Source organism: Halichoeres trimaculatus, unplaced genomic scaffold (genome assembly GCF_033239565.1).
Source record: "Halichoeres trimaculatus isolate MK-OKI-2021-1 unplaced genomic scaffold, fHalTri1.1 fHalTri1_scaffold_1, whole genome shotgun sequence".
Lineage (NCBI taxonomy): Eukaryota > Metazoa > Chordata > Actinopteri > Labriformes > Labridae > Halichoeres > Halichoeres trimaculatus.
The window spans coordinates 7759362-7778799 of record NW_027437179.1 but is presented as its reverse complement, the minus strand read 5'-3'; the positions used below and the strand labels follow the sequence as shown (position 1 = coordinate 7778799).

Sequence of the window (19438 nt, the reverse complement as noted above, 5' to 3'; positions counted from 1 at the left end):
ACACACAGTACACAAGATCAACTAATCCCAAAGGCAAGAGCACCACCACGCAGCTCAAAGGCATGGGCTGATAACACACAGCAACCATGGGATGCTGTGCAAAAACTATTTCTGCTTTAAAAATCCAATTTACTTTCCCAGACAGTGATCAAACCTGTGAATGAACTCAAACCCCCGTCTGTGTGTCTGTCCTCCAGGCCCTCCATCTGCTCCAGTCAGCGTCATCTCCTCAGTCAATGGGACGTCTGTGAAGCTAGAGTGGGATCGCCCTCTGGATACCGGAGGTCGCAGCGATCTGCAGTACAGCTTGTTGTGTCAGAAATGCTCGGGGGAAGGAGAGCCCTGCGAGGACTGCTCCTCCTACCCAGGAGGCTCCACTGGTGGGAAGACAGGAGCGAGTATCGGGGTAGGGGGAGGAGGACTGGTGGAGCGTACAGGCACTGCGGCGGTGCGATTTGTTCCCCGTCAGACAGGCCTGACTGAGCCGTGGGTGACCGTGCTCAATCTGGTGGCTCACACCAACTACTCCTTCCGCATCCTGGCAATGAACGCGGTGACGCACCTGAGCAATGAGCCGTCGCTTTTTGCTGTGGCCAACATCACAACAAACCAGGCAGGTAGGGTTCAGAGCAAAGACACACACACACTGACTCTGAAGACAGCGATGCGATGCACACTCAACCTTTATAAACACCAAACTCAGAGGTCCTTCAGCCTTAACTTAAGTTTTCAGTTCTTTAAATACCTGTTGCATTGCTTCTTGTTTTTCTGATCACTGAAAAATAAAAAAAGAGTGAAGAACTTGTACTGTTTGGGGAAAAATATCCCATCATTGTAGCCAATCGAAGTTGTTTAATTTTCTTTTTATGACTTCTCTCATAAGTAACATCTCCAGAGGAATTAGTTTGCGGCTGAATGCCAATTAATATCAAATCCCTCATTTAATTTCTTGGTTGCAGTTAGAAAGGTATTTATTTATTTTTTAAAGAACAGCTGAAAACAGAAGTTTTCGTCTTAAATCCAGGATTGACAGTGGTCAATCCAAAGCAAACACACTCCTGATGACTGAAGCTATGCATCATTTAACATCTGGATTGGGCACAATCCACAATGCCGGCACAAATTTAAACGCACAAGAGTAGTTAAAGTTGGGTAACAGCTAAGACCAAGTTACAATGACTGTTTTCAGAAAGTTATCAATGTAAAAACACACTGCATGTGTGAGTTTAGCTCATTCTCAAAGTCTTTATTACTTTTACTCAGTGAACTCTGTTTAAAGTCACACCAGCAGCTGACTGGCACTCACTTCATTGAGGTTTCAGGACTCTCCTTACTACCATGGAAGCACAAACTGTGCAACTTAGTCCAAAAAAGTTCAGATGTGACACGTGCCACTTATTTGAAAAGTAGTAAACATAAACAACAAAAACAGTAAAAATTACATTACAACATAAGAAATATACCTCATTATCATTGGTGACTTTTCCTTTTTTGGAGACATCTTTTACCTTTACTTTTAGTCTGTTTTTACTTCTTCTTTTTTTTTTTTTTTTTTTTTTTATTGCTCTTATTGCGTTTATTTTTTTCATTGCTTTTATTGTTTTTATTGCTGTTATTGCTGCTATTTGTTTTTAATTGTTTTATTTATTGCTTTCTTCCAGTTTTTGTAAAGCACTTTGGTTCCCCTAAAGGGTTATTGTAAAGGGCTATATAAATAAAGAACATTTACATTTTACATTTACATCTTTCATTTTTTACAGCTTAACAAATTTATACAACCACCACCCAGAAATCAAAATGAATCTCTTTGATGCTAAAATGTAATTATTGTTGTCATCCATGAATATTCAAATGTACTGTTTTACAAGAACGCAGAATAACATAGCAAAGCACATCATTATTGTTATTTTTTGGTTACCAAATTAGTGATTTTTTTTCCATTCCCCAAAAGAAAAACTAAGAAAGTTTGTTAATGTTGTGTTTGTTATTCTTGATTAATTTTCTGACTCATCTGAGCATTCCAGTGTGCTGGCTTAAATTTGGGGAAATAAAAACGAGAATTCAGTTTGAAGTTGAGAACTCACTTAAAAGGAAAAATTTCAGATTTAAACACTTGTAATGTTGGGTGGTTTCCCATCTGTCTGACAAGTGGTCAAAAACATTTGTTAAGCATTGCACACGACCAATGAAACGAGGTGTTACACCTTGTCACTGAGCCAGTACTGATGCTGACTTGCTGGTGAAGGGTCAAAGACCCACTCTTACAGTCATAATTCACCAGATATGTCTCTCGTCCAGCTCTGCTCCGTCACGGCGCTGGACTAGATAGGTTTTTCTTTCAGTCAGTCTTTCCACTCACACTTGCTCCACTTTGTTGTGTTCTGGTTGTGTCCCTGCTCTGGCAGGTGACAGCGCTCCACATCAGATATCAAAACCTTGTAATATGGCTAGATGCTGGAGCTGTGCCTATTTACTCAAAAAAAAGTAGATAGCCCATGAGATTACCTAAAAGCGCTGAGTGGCTTTCACAACGAACTGTGTGAAAACCAGATCGTATTTGACTTGACTACAACAACAAACAGACTCACAGAAAAAAAAAAAAAAAAAAAAAAGGAAATCTTACCAGTGCAGAAAAGTGTCTTATGTCAAGTTATTTAAAGACAAAAATGAGATCTGAATTGCTTGTAACAAGAAAAAAAAATCTGCAAGTGAGGTAGGAAAAATGTACTTGTCAATATTAGAATAATGTTGTAATGCTACTAAATTTTTCTTACCCCACTGGCAGAGTTTTTTACTCGTTACAAGCAATTCAGATCTCATTTTTAGTTTTTAAATAACTCAAATAAGACACTTTTCTGGACTGGTCAAGTGAATGTGGCTCATATTGAGTCTTAAATGACTGAAAATAAGACAAAAACACTTGGTAAGATTTCAGTTTTTGCAGTGCATTGAGCAGATCCAGGTCAGGAATGAAGAGGTTTGAGGTTTTACAGTCCAACATGAACAGGGAGAGGATCATCATTATAGAGTGGAAAGTACTCGGTCTCCCAAATCTGGAGAAATGAAAATGCGAACATGCAGCCAGTGTAAATTGACGGATGAAAAAGCACGCATCAGAGCAGAGCCAGACACGAATGCAGCTGGTGTTTTCCTTGTGTCACTCCATCATTAGACCGGTCATACATCTGATAGATCTTATTTACGCATGGCTTTAATTTTTCCAAAGTTTAATGTGATACTTTGATTTAAAAAGATGTTTCCAACATGTTTGGAGAGAAAAAGATCAGAATTTTCCACCTTGATTTTTTTAGTGTGCTAGTTTTATGTATTTGTGTTTTAAAATGTTTTCAGTGTTAACTTGTGATCACAAACCCGTTTCATGTGAAAATGTGTGAGAGGTCTGCTGTTGTGCTGACATTACTCAGACGTCTCACCTGAACATGCAGCTGCCCTCGGCTGAATAGAGCCTTATAGTCAGTTCAGAGTTCTGCTTTTAGCTCCAGCTTCTGTTTGGTTTCTCTCTCATGCTCTCAAAGCATTATTTTCAGACACACAGCAGGCAGCTGTTTTCAGGGAGAAAGCAGCATTAACTGTCTCGTCTGGCTCTCCTCTCCACTTGTTGACCTCCCGCTGAGGATGGGCTGCTCCTTTTAATTAAATGAAAGTCATGTTCAGAAGTCATTATGTATAGCCATGAGAAAAAGTCCAACAAGGGCCTGATTCTGATCTCCTCTGCATTTTCCCACTAACATGAAAGCAGTGATGACGACTCTTTCTGATGAGTATATCAGAGGCAGTGAAGACTGAGTCCCTGCTGCTGTCCTAACCTTGATACTTTGCTTTTCAAGATTCAGATCTGACCTTGAAGGCTTAAACGTCTAAAATGTTTTGCACCAAATTATCTTTTAAAAGCGTTAAGGATGTACTTCACCCTTGTGAGTATTGGCAGCTGATTTTTAACAGCTTCATTTCAACTCAGAAACCAGCGTCGACCCTTTCCTCACACAGTGTTTGCATTTTCTCTCACTTTCTCACTCTTACTGTCAAATTTAGCTAAGGTGTCAAAATAACAAACTTTGAAAGAAATGTGCTGCCTCGATAAAATAATCTGCTGATAATGAAAAAACAGGTTGAGGCATAAATGCTTTGTTTCCATAAGGACTCGCTGGAGTTGCAGTTGTCAGCAGACAGAAGTGTCCAACACTGAAGCTTCTCTGACTTCACACTGACTCCAAAACTAAAACTACACCAACTTTATCTACAGTGTGTGTAGTGTTTTAAAGTCCCTCCTGCAGCTGGCCTTTATTTGCTTTGTCAAGGAAAAGTTTCCATTAGTTTCAGATCAGAAAGTGTTGCTCTTCCATCCTGAAATGATTCTGCATACACTTTCCAAAACAACAATGTAGAGTTGTAAACATCCTGAGGTCACTCTGGTTCGTGGGATTGAACATGTTTTACAGAGAAGAAAGAGATAGTTGTGTTGGTCTTCCTGTGGCGGGTGAAAAGTACCAGCTGAACTGAGCCTCCTGTGTGAACTCAGCATTTAGCACATCGCTCTGTGAATCTGTCACTAAGGATTCATTAGAGGACAGGAAGTCAGAGAGCTCTGTTTGATTTCTATTCCATTGCTAACTTCCATCCCTGTGAGTTCATACAGTCATTAAAATAATGATTTTAATGGCTTCATTTATTTTAACTAACAGACTAGATTTTCAGGGGTCGAAAGTCACGGTAGCTTTGATCTCTTACGTAAGCCTTTTTGTGTCATAAATCCAGAATTAATTCAGGTAGGATACAAACTCACACAAACATTTAATAGAATAAGATAATGAAGTCATGGCCCCTTTAAGTGAAAGGTCAAAGGTCATCTTCAAAGTGAATTAATGCAGTTTGAAATAATACTTTTGATGTGATATCTTTAGAACAGGTGAAGCGTATTTGAAAAGATGAACCAGGTTTTAGTGGTCAAAGCTGAAGAGCTGGATGGATTTAGGGTACATCTGGTGGGTTTTTATTCAGGTGAAAAATACCATCTGTGGTTGATTAGTGGACAGTCTCAGATCTCTTTCTCTCAAACAGGATCCTCTCAAAGGAGTGGGTAGAGCTGCTGGTGGTTGTGACCAGAGCAGATTTACATGTTTTCAGATTTTTGTGGAACCATGAAAATATAATAGAACAAGAATTCCCAAAGTGTGGTGCATGAGCTGCTGCTAGGGGGTATGGGACGTAAGTGTAATGGCAGCTGAGCACCATTATTTATTGATATTGTACCAATAAATAGATACATACATAATTTGATAAATAGTTTGAACACTTTTTAATGGAGGTTATCAGTGTAAATATTTAAATGTTGAGTCTTTGTTACATAGAAATGACTGTCATTGCTTGTCGACCACTCTTGACTTTCAGATTTTATTATTGTCATTATAATATTGCGACTTACTGTTATTCTCCGCACAGTTTCTAACATGAGAGATCATAAGGCTCATTATTGTCCATTCTGTTCTGTTTTAACAGTAGCCTATTTTATTAAACTTGATATCCTATATGTGACTATAAAGACTAAACTTTTATCTTGTCATGTTTCGGGCATTGGGGGTGCGTCAGCTACGGCAGGAGGTTAAAGGGCCTGAAAAGGCCTGAAAAGTTTGGGAACCACTGTTGTAATTATCTTAAAGTACTGTTTTAATATGTCTTTTAATGATGCTACCTTTTTTTTTTTTACCATACTTATTTTTAATTATTGCGTGTGCTGCGACCCTCTTGGCCAGCTCACTTTTGCAAGAGAGATCCAGATCTCAATGTGTTTTTATCTGGTAAATTTAAATTAAAAGAAGAAACAAGTAAAAAAAAAAGTGCTGAGCTCAAAAGTGAAAAATAATTAAATAAATAAATAAAATAAAATAGCAATAATAATAATAATAATAATAATAATAATAATAATAATAATAACTTTGTTTACTCTCAACTTAAACCTGTTTTATAATTCTGCATCAAATTGGCACAGAAAAACAGATCCAAGATCCGTTGAAATTCAGATTTTGTACATGTTGGCTCAAACTCTCTGGCCATATTTCATCTTTCCATGTTGTAAATGTTCTGTTGTAGCCACACTACTGTCCATAGTGGAGTAATGTGAATTGAGAGGCTGTCCGGCCATTGTCTAGGTGTCCAAATGATTAAAATAATCAAGTTTCCCCTAAAGGGAACTTTTTTTTTTGGGGCTCTCTTTGTTATTAACTTGATGCTATAATACGCTCTAAATGTCATTGCTGGTGTTACTCATCATAATAAAACCCTTTGTCCTCATCTCTGGATCAAACTGACCTCTAAAGAAATCAGACCTGAAATATGTTCCCTTCACCTCTCTGTGCATCACACTTAGATCAAACTGGTTCTGATTTAAATCATATTCTAACCTCTGTTAGCTTCATTTGCTACGTTAATGGCATTTTTTGTCAATATATGAGAAAGAAGAGCCATTGATGAGCTGGAAATGGAAGCAAGTTCACAAAAGTCAACCTTGTGTGATTGAAATTTGTGCTGAGATAACTTGTTCCCAGCTGATAATGAAGATTGGTTTCAAGGATTATAAACTTGTGCTTTTGAGTTTTAAAGGGGACATAGTCCCTTAATGAGGGGGTATTGTTTTCTCTCAATCATTCTATTGTTTCTCTTGTACCCTGGTACTATCTTCACATGATTTACAGTTAAAAAAAATCTCAATATTTCTCACACTGGTGTCTTTAAAAACCCTTATTTCAGCCTCTGTTTTAGCTACTGTCTCTTTAAAGTGATACTCCGGGATGGAACAAGTTGGGTCCTATCACAAGGTTTAGGGCAGAAATTACCCCTACAGCAGTGTTTTTGTGCAGCAGAAGCCCAGAGCCCTCGCACCAAACACCCCCTCCCTGCTCTTCAGCCGGTTCCCTCTGCACTCAGATGGGGCCAATTTTTACTTGACCAAAAACACAAATAAACGGACTCCCAACGAAAAAAATCGGATATTGGTCTGCATTCACGCTTTATTTAGAGAATTTTCAGCGCATTACTTCCACACAAAAACACCGCTGAATAAGGCTCTAGTTCTCATCGTGTCTCTTCGTCCTGGCAGACTACCTGCGTTTATTTATATTTGACATGCCGCGCGCGGACTGATACACTAAGCGGCGAGCGCCTCGTAGCCAGCTGTGGCTCTGCAGCGGAGGTAGCACCATTTACGACACTATGAGAACTAGAGCCTTATTTAGCAGGGTTTTTGTGTGAAAGTAACGCGCTGAAAATTCTCTAAATAAAGTGTGAATGCAGACCGATATCAGATTTTTTTGGTGGGACTCCGTTTATTTGTGTTTTTGGTCAAGTAAAAATTGGTCCCGTCTGAGTGCAGAGGAAACAGGCAGAGGAGCAGGGAGGGGGTGTTTGGTGCCAGCGCTCTGGGCTTCTGCTGCACAAAAACACTACTGTAGGGGTAATTTCTGCCCTAAACCTTGTGATAGGACCCAACTTGTTCCATCCCGGAGTATCACTTTAAGACTCCGCCCTCCAATGACCAACTTTCCTGTGATTGAACACTGCTCAGGAGGTATCAGATGCAGGAGATCCTTGTCATTTCAGCAGGTCTTATGAAGACCTTGTGAAGTTTCCTTGAAGATCTTGCACTATTTTTAGAACAGTTTTGATCAGTTTGCAATCATCTGTCAGAGAGATGTAAACTCAAAAAAGACTTAATGAGAAAATCACCAACAGATGTAGCTGTCTTCAACACCTCTTTGTACAATAAATCACACCATGACAAAGTGTATTTCATCAGATCTTGCCTTGTGTGATGGTTTTACCTTTTTAAATTTAGAGCTACATAGAGAAATGTTGAGCTGATAAAGCTGTAATCCTTTCTGTTTCTCCGCAGCCCCCTCTGAGGTGCTAACGATCCGCCCGGAGAACACCAGCCAGAACAGCGTGACTCTGATGTGGCACGAACCCGACCAGCCCAACGGAGTGATTCTGGAGTACGACGTCAAGTATTATGAGAAGGTACCGAACCGTCTCCTTCACTGTTTCACTTACAAAACAGCAACTCCTGAAAACAAAGTCACTGACTCTCGAGTTTGTCAACGTATTTTTTTTTCTTGCAAACAACTCACAGCAAACCACGCAGGCAGCTTTAGAGAAAAATGACACAGTGTCGACTCTACCTGGGAACACTGTATTCCAAAGGCTGCTGCTAAGCGGAGATGAGATATTGTAAATGCAGAGCAGTGGTGGTTGGATAGACTCTGGATAACTTAATCCAAGACAAAGATCCTGCTGGCAGCTCAGCTAATTGAAAGGAAATGGGGGTCGAGAGAGGGGGAGCAATAAGGAGGATGAGACGGTGTAGATTCCAACTTAGCAAAAGTGACAGTGACAGCAAGCGGCTGGCGAGTGAATAAGCCTCGCGACAAGCTAATTGCTGTGAGTGAGTGTGTGTGAATGTGCACATGTGGTCGTATGTGTGTGTGTGGTGATAGAAATCAGCTAATTGCAGAGGAAGCAGCCTGGGAACAGGCAGTCTCATCGCCCAACAAGGAGGATGGTGCTGAAGGATTAGCTCATCCCTCGCACTGGTGTCTTAATCTGGCCTCGCTCAGGGGGAGAGACGTCTGTGGGGGATTTCAAGTGGACAAGTCAGCAATGTGCTTTGCTGAGGTTTCTGTGCTACTGTACTAAACAGCTATGAGTCACAGCGAGGCTGGCGCTGGCTGCAGCGGGACACCAGCTAAGGACGATAATGAAGACGAAACAGGGCTCGTATTTCTGTGCCCAGCACTTCTTCATAATTAGGCTCTTATCCTTCTAAGGACACATGAATGATTCACTTATTCTGCTGTTTGTATGCACCTTGCACTTCCTATTATTGCTGAACTTATTCTGCCTCCATGCAGAGGAAAGGCTGTTTGCAGAGACGCTGCAGCAGGCAGAGAAATGAAAGGAAGATGATGGGTATAATAAAGAACTTAATCACGACTTTGAATAAGAAAGAAATTACCCTGAAAACAACGAATGCATCTATCTCTGGACATTTCAAAGCATTGCATTGAAGAAAGACATAACAATTTGCACAGTGTGCTGCAGAACAAGCGATGATTGACTAAATGAAGCTAGGATCTATCAGAGGCATAAAAATAAGACACACACTCCTCGAAGAAGCTGTCATCCTTACAGCTGATAGAAGCAGATCAAAAGATAACTTAGGTAGTTACCTGCCAATTATGTTTGACTGACAGACAAAGTTTATTCATTTATGATAATTTCAGAGCCTGCATAATCTACACTTTTCCACTTTGTTTGATGTTAAAAAAAAAAAACAGACACTTGTCTTTAATCTGACGTTTAGTAATGAATTCAACACTGTGAGTGTTTATCAGATGTATGGTAGTTATATGTTGAAGTAAAGGTACAAAAACCTACTGAAGTGCAAGCGATATGAATCCACTGTCACTGTAATCAGGAAGCTGCTCAGTGAATCAGCTCTTAGGGAGAGTGCTATGATGACGTGTTTTTTTTTAAATCACAAGTTCCCAAAATTGTTCAAACCAAAAATTCAAACAGTGGTAGACTTAACTGACAAGATAAGAGAAGAAACTATGGTGAAAAAGGTGTAGAATTGTTTGGATATTGTAGTGGCTAAAGTTTCTTCTATACCATACCACTTCTGGATGGAAAAAACAAGACTATGCATGTTTATGGGTTAATGACGGTAGGAACGGTGTATTGCCTCTGTCCTTCAATTAACAGAAAAACAAAAGTGAAAGCAATACATTGTCTCTCAATCAGTCAAAGGTAACTAGTCATCGCTCACAACTGATGCATGTCGACTAAGACACCAGACTAAAGTTATATCTTATCTTATCCATATTTCTTATATCTATTGTAACATAAATACAGGTTAAACAGATATGAATAAAATGCAAACTATAAATACATTTACTACACACTATAAGACAAATAGTAAATAGTAAATAGAAAATGGAAGTAACAGATATCATATTTTAGGACTTTTCCCTTTGACTATTTACAGTCGTGATAAGTTTAAAGGTAGGGTCTGCAGGAATTTACGTTAAATGTTTGTAAACACAACATTCAAACTGGGCTCCTTTTCCTTGGCTCAGTGCCAGCAGCAGCACACCCACTGCCTCTGAACGAATCTACATGAACGTGGTGATTGCTGTGGCATCGTGTTTCTATGTGGGGGAGACCCGAGAGCCATGCATCTTACTTAGCATGTTAGCACAGGCTTATCATGGGTATTTGGCACATACCTGGTTAGAAGAAAACTAACTCGCGTCACTCTTTTGACCCGAGCTGCTCTCCAAGTGCCTGAAGCGAGTGTAAGTCGAGCCAAGCTTCACCCTCATATAGGAAAAAAGCTTTATCTGTTTGAACTTTAATTTCACTTTGGTTGTTTTTCTTTTTCCCTGCAACGTCCACTATTGTAGCTGCTCAGGGTAGCTTCTTACACTCAGTTTCATCAACAGCAAAGTCACTTGCGCACTGGGCCCACTGTGATTGGCTGAGGTAACCATCTCTACTCTGCACCCAGAAATGTCCCGATACAACCAAAACATCAACATACAGGCTGAGGAGGGGGTTGAGGCAGACACAGACACTGACACACATGACCAAAGGCCTGCAGAAGACGATTTAGCAGGATTATTCCTGTAAAAGTTGACATTTCATTATTTTACAATGAACATGGTCAAATGTAACCAGAAGATATTGAGAAAACGTTTGTAAATGTTTGTAAACGTTTGAATTTCACCCCTTGTAAAAAAAAAAAAAAAAAAAAAAAAAAACTCATATGCAAACATACCAGACATTTTATAGTCGGTCTCTGTGAGTTCAGTTGCTGGTTTAAGACAACAAAATTCCCGCCTATGCACAAACTACATGTCCGCATGTGCACTGATCATCCTCATCATCATCCTCCTGCAAATACCACTGCTGCTGTTTTTGACTGATCTGGAGAAATAATAAGCCAATTTAAATGCAGCAGAACTAAAAAATCAAGCCTGTATTCATCCTCTGATAGGACAGGGACAAAGGTTTGGTGTTCAAAAGTATGTTTTGACTTTTACTGAAATTGAAAATGGAGAACTTAATATTCCCTTTACCCCAGACAAATTCTCTCCTAACCTGAAAACCATGTGCTCACCTGTGAGGTCTGCAGGTAAACTGAGATCTCAAGTAGGAACATTTAGCAAAGGCAGTTGGATTCTTGACTGAGACTCTCCTTTGCTCCCTCTCCAGATACTGGTTGATGAATATGATCCTCCTTGTCTCCTTTTTTCCCCCATAGTATCCAATATACAAATTTACACCAACAACTGTTCCTATTTCTTTTTTCCTTTTCTGGTTTTCTAACCAGTGCATTTAGAGAAGGAACTCACTGGTGCTCCAGGTCTGCCTTTTCTGAGCCACCGTAGAAACATGGCAGCGTCAATGGAAGGGGACCCACTCAAATGTTCAATGGTGCTGTTAGATCTTAAAGTTTTGAGCTTTTTTGCCTCCAAATCCTGACCATGAAACCAAAGATGGTTGCCCTGAGCACAAAAGAATATCAGATGAAGTGAGTCCAACTGTTTTTATTTAGTTCTAACTTAATTCCTGTGAAGCCGGACACATCAAAAAATATAGCCATAATATTCTAACTTTTTGGAGCAGAGATGTTTATAATTTTTTTTTAGTAGAATAGACAACAAGTATTGCTATACAATTTTGTTTTGCCAGCAAGTTCTTGAAAATGAGTGATAATCCCCCCCACCCCACCCCAAAAAAAGAAAAGAAAAATAAATAAATAAATAAAAAAGAAAAAAAAACTAAAAAAAAAATATTATTTCATGAGAGCAGCTATTTTTTTTATAAAAGGGCAGAAATTTTTTACCTGTTCTCCTGCTATTACCTGTTTTATTACATTGATACCCATCTAAGGCCCACTCACAAGTACTATGTAGGATACATGTCAGCAGACCTGGCAACCCAAAATGGTAGCAACAAGCGTAGCAACAAGCATGTGCAGATTTAGCAGGCATGGCTTTCTTTTGGTAAAGTATTTAATAAATATGAATTCTTTGAATGTGTAAAATATATTTTTTTAAATACTTGTTTTAAAAAAATGGAAAACTTTGGATGTTATCCTCCTCTAACTTCTAGAAAATTTGCAAAAAAAAGAGTGTGTGGATGATTTCATGAGAGCAGCCATTTCTGAAAAGGGCCAAATTACAACTTAAGCTGCCTGTAGTGGAATGATAGTCCTCAAGGGGATGGAACATTTTTTTTCATTTTCATTTTTTTCACTCATTTTCCTTTTTTTTTCAGTTTTTCAACAGGTTTAAAAAAAAAAAAAATGCTTATCACCTCCATGAGATGGAGGTCTTTGAAACTCATGTATCAATTATGAAATGATCAGCAACACAGGGATATTTGGTTTGTCCACCTTTTACAGCAGTTACAGCAGCATGTCTCTGGTATTTTGTCAGTATAAATCCTGAGAACTTCAACACGAATGTCAGGGTTAGTGCCACGCCTTCTGTAACTCGGGAAAAAAGCTGGCCTGAATTTATTTTACAACTCAACCAATTTGTTTAATGGAGTTAAAGTCCTGACTTGAGACGGCCAGTCCGTCATTTTCAATGTTCCTTTTTATCAGTAAAATGACCTGAATCTTCTTATAATGGCTCTATTCTATGGTTTATAGAGCATAATGACATTGTAGATATTTCATGTGTTTTATTGGGTATTTAATGGCCAATTCATCAAAACAACTGACACCTCTTGAATATGCCAAATGTTAAAATAATTTTAGCCACCACTGTAGATTTATCCCAACTTAGCTTTTTTTTCTTCTTCTTCCTTTCAGGTTATCATTTTACTACTTTAAAACCATCATAAAACTTTGTTCCAAGTCTGTTTAAATGTGCCATCAGATCAAGTGTTGATAGATTTGAATAACTGATGGAACAGCTCATTGTTTCAGATAACATTCAGTAACATTACGGGTGGAGACACTCTGTGGGAAGATTCTGCTCTGTCTGAAGTATCTATTTTGACAATGTTAAACTACATTCATCATTAGAGAAAGAGTTTGCAGAATTCTGTCGTATGGTTTGACATTTGTCTGGGTGGTCTTGGAGCCTAAGGGCAGGTGTCCTACACCAGACTGTGAGAGCTGGCAACCACAGGAAACAGTGCTCAGCTGTGACAGACTCTCAAACAGATGTTGTTAGGTTAATTGAGGGCTGCAGCTTACAGACTGAAGATAAGGTGAGAAATGAGCAGGATCCATTTTAACAGGCTTTATTTTGGCAGATTGGTTATAATTTTGCTGCGGTAATGGGGATTCTGGAGGATACAGAATGAGAATAATAACATAAATAAACATTTTCAAGTATCTTCAGATTTATCTTTCCCATTTAACCAAACATATTTATTTGAGGCTAAATTAATCAAACAAAGAAGTAAACAAGATGATTGTCAAATTGAAACTTACATTAGATATACTTTACACAGCAAACAGGAAACAGAGTCCACAGGCTGGAGGTTTAAACCCAGCACTGAGCTCTCCTCCCCTTTTATGAGGGCTGCTGGGGGGTCACTGATTCCACCTGTGGTGACTCCCCAGCCAGCACAGGTGTATCTGCTGCTCTCCCCGCACAGGAGGCAAAAAGTAAGGATTCTGCATATGTGATCTCCAGCTACCACACCCAGAGGAAAGAAGTTTACCAGGATAAGCAGTTATTCTCTCACAGATATCCAATTAATGCCAGTGCCACCACCCACCCCTTTGAAAAAAAGCAATTCAGTGCCTCTACATATGGTTTTCCTTTCTTAAAGCCAGAGCAATCAGTCATTTGAAGTTCTTTACAGTGACTATAATTTCATTTTTCCACAAATTTCCCATTTAAGTTCACTAAATGTTTCCCTGATTTATTGAGCAGAATCACCGCAGACACTTTTTTTAAAGTAAGCAGAGCATATAGCTACTGATGAGCCAATGCCAATATGTCACTGACTAACACTCTGAAACAGCGGAAACAGGGGATATTAGGCTTTATCTGACCAGGCACACGGTAACACAAAGTGAGTAATACACTTCTTTTTCCCCCCAAAATAGCCACTAAACTTTTAGATTGTGCCATTAGACATCTATTTGGCAGCAATATTAGAAATTTTTTGTTAGATTCTTTTTTGTTTGTGACTGAAACAGACCAAAAGTGTCATATTATCATTGTGTAACTTAGGGATGAAATTATCAGTCAGAATAAATGTCTTCTTCATACCTCCGCATCCCCTGTAACCATCTTGTTGGCAGTGACTAGCGCTGCATGATGAACCATTTTTATTAAGTTTTAAAAGCATTGGTGGCATGCTGGGTCAGGGAACGCTTACCTCCATGTTCAATGTAGATTCCAGATGGCATAAAGCGAAGCATAAAGTGCATCATTGATTTGCTGCTGAGAAGTTTACGTCTCCTTTGCCTCTCTTTATTTGTTGTAACTCCAATTTTGTTTATTTTCCAAGTTAATCTATGTTTTATCCACATTTTTATCCTCCATCCACTTGTTCAGCTTAAGATAACTCAGCTGGATTTGACTCAGTTTTTGAGGGACAGGTATTTTTAATGCGTGTAAGGGGGACTGTGATTGGATGACAGGTGTCACTGGATTGACATGATCATTTGGCCACTGGCTGTGTCAGATCTGATCAGGGATCGGTGTAGACTTGTCGACCTGTCATTTCAGAGAAGTAGCTTCAGTAAACAGTCATGTATGTAGCAAATGGGTGTTGTTCTGGAGACAAACCAGCTTAGTTCAAAATACAGGATGTTCATGTTTGCAATGCCTAGAGTGATCTGTAAAAAATGTGATTATATAATGGGGGATACATTTCAAGTTTTAAAAGAAAGTGGGAGAAAAGTACTTTTCTTGTTGGATTTCAATTTATATACCTTGAATGTATTAAATTCATTAGTTGGCAAATTCTTAAATATCAAAGTAATAAAGATAATTTAGAGCATAATTTTGTCAACCATGTTATGGACAAAAGTTGTGACTATTTTTTCCACATAAATCCATATTATAATAAATTTACAATATTTAACATTTCTATGCAAGACTATGCTTCCAAGAAATGTCTTTTTAAAGAACTATGGCATGAAAACCACAGTAACACAGCTGACAGGACAAGAAAAGCGAAACCTGTCTCTACAACACTACATTCAGTGATGCTAACACAGTCGACATTTCCTCCATTTTTTGTTCCTTGTGCTAACTGCAGACCTTGAACATGCCACCACCTGACCTCCATCAGCTCATATTTCTGCTCCTTTTCTTCACAGTTTGGTCTTTATAACATCTAAAGTAAGAACAGCAGAAAATGTTGGTAACACATTTGATGAACAGTTAATGTGCCCCATGTACAGACAATCATTCTGATGAAATATTGATGAGGAGGAGCTGAAACATGCCACACTTTCTTCAAGGTTCCCACCAAAAAGAATGTGACTACAATTGATTGAAGTCATGTGACTGTGGAGCAAACCATTGATGATTTATAGGTTTTTTCAATGGGTATAACAGTTGACACAGATTTCTCAGACACACACAAAATGGATTATTTTATCCATATAGATGACTAAAATAGTTTTTAAAACACATTTGTTGTGTTTTGATGATTATATAAACAAATAATACTGAAAATGATAAACACAAACATGTATTATGGTGTTAAATTGAACAGAAAACTTGACATTTGGGAAATCAGACAGTACAAAAACTGCAAAGTCCTAGATACGATTTGCATTTTTTGCTACATAAATGATGGAACCCGTTAACTTTCTGTATTAAATGAAAGTGAAATATCACCAAATGACCCACTGTAAAATTGGTAATTGCTTGAAATTAATTTTTAGTACAATTGATAAGTATACTCCATGGACATGAGTTGTTCCCCTAATTATAGAACCACTCAAAAGTTGGATGTATGAAAATCGATATCTATCCATTTGGTTTTAAATCTCATGTGAGGTTAGACTGGGTAAGGGTTTAAACTGTTAAGATCCTGAATTAGGCCAAAGTTGATGTATTGCAACAAACTCTTCTCCATAAAGTGTCAACAAAGTTCTATGGTGGGACACGGAGCTCTTGTATTGAGCAGAATATTGTTTTCTCTCACACTCCTAACTTTCATATGTCTGTTTCTCTCATAGGACAATGAAGAACAAAGTTACTCCACTCTGAAGTCCAGAAACACCAGCGTGCGGGTGTCAGGGCTGAAGCCGGGTACCAAGTACATCTTCCAGATCCGGGCTAGAACGTCAGCCGGCTGCGGGCGCTTCAGCCAGAACGTGGAGATCCAGACTGGAAAAGCAGGTGTGAATGTGTGTGTGTGTGTGTGTGTGTGTGAGTGTGAGTGATGGTCAGCAGGGATAAGAGAAACAGAAAAATGCGGTGGCACAGACCTCCTGCCTGCCCTGAGCTGTGGGATCCTCTCAGCTGTTATATGTCATTTACACACTGGAAAAAAGTCCAGGTGGAGAACAGTTTGTTGTGTTAAAAAATGGGCACAGGGAGATTCCTAGAGCCAGACTAGGCCTCACAGCATGGTAAGGGGCTGAAGATTCCAGGGTGTTAGTGAGGCTGATAACCGCCTGAGTCCTTCCCTCTGTTCCCCTGATCTGCACTTTGTTAGAGGGTCACCCCTGTCCCCAGGACTGCAGCCTATCCCAGCTTCAAACAGCTGTACAAAGTGCTGGGCTGGGTAGAAACCTTCATGGGTCCGTCCACCTGAGGCTAGTACAACACTGAAAGTTAGGAATAACTAAAAAAGCCTTTTATTAGAACATTTTTCTCCCCTAATAGGGGATTTGGCAGATAGCGTGCAGAGCAGACTCAAGGTCTGCAAAGCTGAACCTCCCGCCTGGTTGGAGTCCCAGCGCTGTTTCATTGACTAATAGTCTCCCTTCATTCTGCTGCTCACTGGACCCCGACTCTGCTCCTCTTGATACTGATTCATTTTCAGGCTGGAAACAAGAGGACTGCACAAAGCCCACTAGCCTACATGCTGACTAATCAATACGTCCGAAAGTTTGTGGAAAAACGGCCTGGGTAGCCTTTTTCAGTGTGTCTGTTTCTTAACAGCAAACACAGCTGAGATAGCTTCAAAAAGCTGCTGTAAGTCTGCTCCACACTGAGGTGTTACCCGACAATCAGACTGTTAGCTCACTGTGCTAGCTGTGTGGTTTAAAGGGTGCAACCTTAGTCCAACAGATTGGTCCTGAATAAAAACATTTGAACAGTAAGATGAAGTCAGAAACTTTTTGTCGGCTTCTTCAGGTGATGGAATTGACACATTTTAAAGATTTTCTGACTCTTGCCTTTGTGTCTTTATCTTTAAAGGGACTGTGAGGAGTTTATAAATAACCTTTAAAAAGTCTCCTTTCTGGATATATGCCTTTTTGCAATCCACACTTTTGAATGAGATCATCAGCGCCAATATTGCTGGTTACGGGTTAAGAAATCCTACTCCTTAGCTTCCCAATCGGGTCGAGCAGGACTGGATTGATTTAGGGCACGTCCAAGTCTCTATGGCAACAATACGTTGACTGACAAAGTTTAGTAGTGAGAAGAGAGATCCGTGTTTTTCTCTGCTGAAATGATTTATTTTGTTTTGACGTTAGACACAGGAGTCTAACCATCAGAAAAAAAAGAACAAAAGAGCAGAAGAAAGCTAAATGGGAGAGTGATACAGCCCAAGCTAAAGGCTAATTAGCCTTTAGCTTGGGCACAGGAGCTAAACTGTTTGTGTTAATGTTGATTCCAACCCACTCAACCCATTCTGCAGTGGTCTGTTCAAACTTGAGAGTCTATCAATAAAATGAAGAGTGAGGTTACGTTCGCTCTGCTTGGTGGATGACTGGCAAGACATAACCAGGATTCACTAACGCTGTCAGCTGCGCTAAATATAAACAGCTACTAAACTACTTACAAACTCTCAGTGTTGTCAGTTGTTGTCACGTTAGCCTACAGATACATCAGAGCACCAGGCTGCCGATAGCGCTACAGATAGCTGGCTGCTACAACATTGCTTGATGTCACTTTTCAAACCATAGCGCTACGCATCGGTACTGATAAACACCTTACCTCGGCGTGTTGTATCCAGTACAAAGTTGTCTTGAACAAAGAAACCTTTTTTTTTTTTTTTAATCGGATCTCCATTTAATTCCAAAACAAACACACAAACCGCTAAAAGTAATTTTTGACAGTGTGCGGAGACTCCGGGCCAGAAGGTGGCTGTCCAGAGGCAGTCCAAAAAACAGATCCTCCTCATTGCATCATAAATTTAAAAGAAAAGCCATCCTCTATTTAAAATCCTAGGAAATGATTTCTTGTCATTGTGATGTCCAGACTCTCTGTGGACCTCTTTGCCAACAAAAGGTCACTTTTCAACAATGCTTGTTTTTCTGTCCAAATCTCACAGCACTAACAAGACCTCCTCATTAGCCTCTGTTGTATTAAATTTGTTTTGACTAGCTAACATAGATTAGCATGCTAGTACACCAAATGTCAGGACTAACAGCTGAACCCAGACACAGGCTCAGACAGGTAAATCTAAAGGGACTGGCAGGGGAAGTAAAGGAGTTGGCTAAGGAGTGAGGGGCTGCTCTAAGAGTTAAAGGTTTGGCTTTGGGGTCTGGTAGGAGGCATGGCAGGCTGATTAAACTGGAAGCTCAGTGGTAATAATTGGCGGGGAATTCTGTCTCTAGAATGGGAATCTCGTCAGAGTTTGAAGTAATGATTTAGTCTGATGTGTTGTGAACTGGAAAAATAGTCGCCAAGAGGTGCTCAAAGATATTAATCAGCAAAAAAAGTTTTCTTTTATTCTACAGTGTATCTTTCCATCAATTACCTGAGTTTTATTCTGACTCATAATGATGTAATCTTATCATTTGTCAGTGGAGCTTAAAGTGGGCACACACCAGTTTTGGTAAAAGCAGCACAGATGACTGTTCAAAACTCTGCCCTGGGGTCTGCAGGTTCTAGGAGCTTGGAATCAAATGCCCAGTAAACCCTTTTATTCCAGGTTCTTTCCTTTAGAAGACAAAAAATCTTAAAAACTAAAGATTGCTCACTGAGCAACAGTCTCACAGAGCTCCCTTTATGGTCCAGGTGAAATATGGGGTGCTGTGAGAGGAGGTCTCATACTTTACCACCCCAATGACCTCCGTGGCAGGGAGCTTCCTCTTACACATTTTCTCTAAACTCTTTGTTCATCACAATGAAATATATCAAAAACAAAGCATACAACCTCCAATATAACTCTTACTTGTATTAAGGAATATGAATCTTCTAGTTAATTTATTTTATTTTATTTTCAGGGATTTATTGTAAACAGTGTTCTTCCG

At 39.4% G+C, this 19438-nt stretch overlaps 1 protein-coding gene across 6 annotated transcripts in view; it reads left to right on the top strand.

Annotated features, from left to right (window-relative positions):
• Positions 1-19438, top strand: part of epha8 (eph receptor A8) — a 185594-nt gene that overhangs the window by 135193 nt on the left and 30963 nt on the right. For all 6 annotated transcript variants that reach the window (XM_074679007.1, XM_074678989.1, XM_074678970.1 and 3 more), the window contains exons 8-10: positions 198-617; positions 7907-8031; positions 16244-16406. In XM_074679007.1, the coding sequence (XP_074535108.1) occupies positions 198-617; positions 7907-8031; positions 16244-16406 (708 nt within the window). The remainder of the gene's footprint in view (positions 1-197; positions 618-7906; positions 8032-16243; positions 16407-19438) is intronic.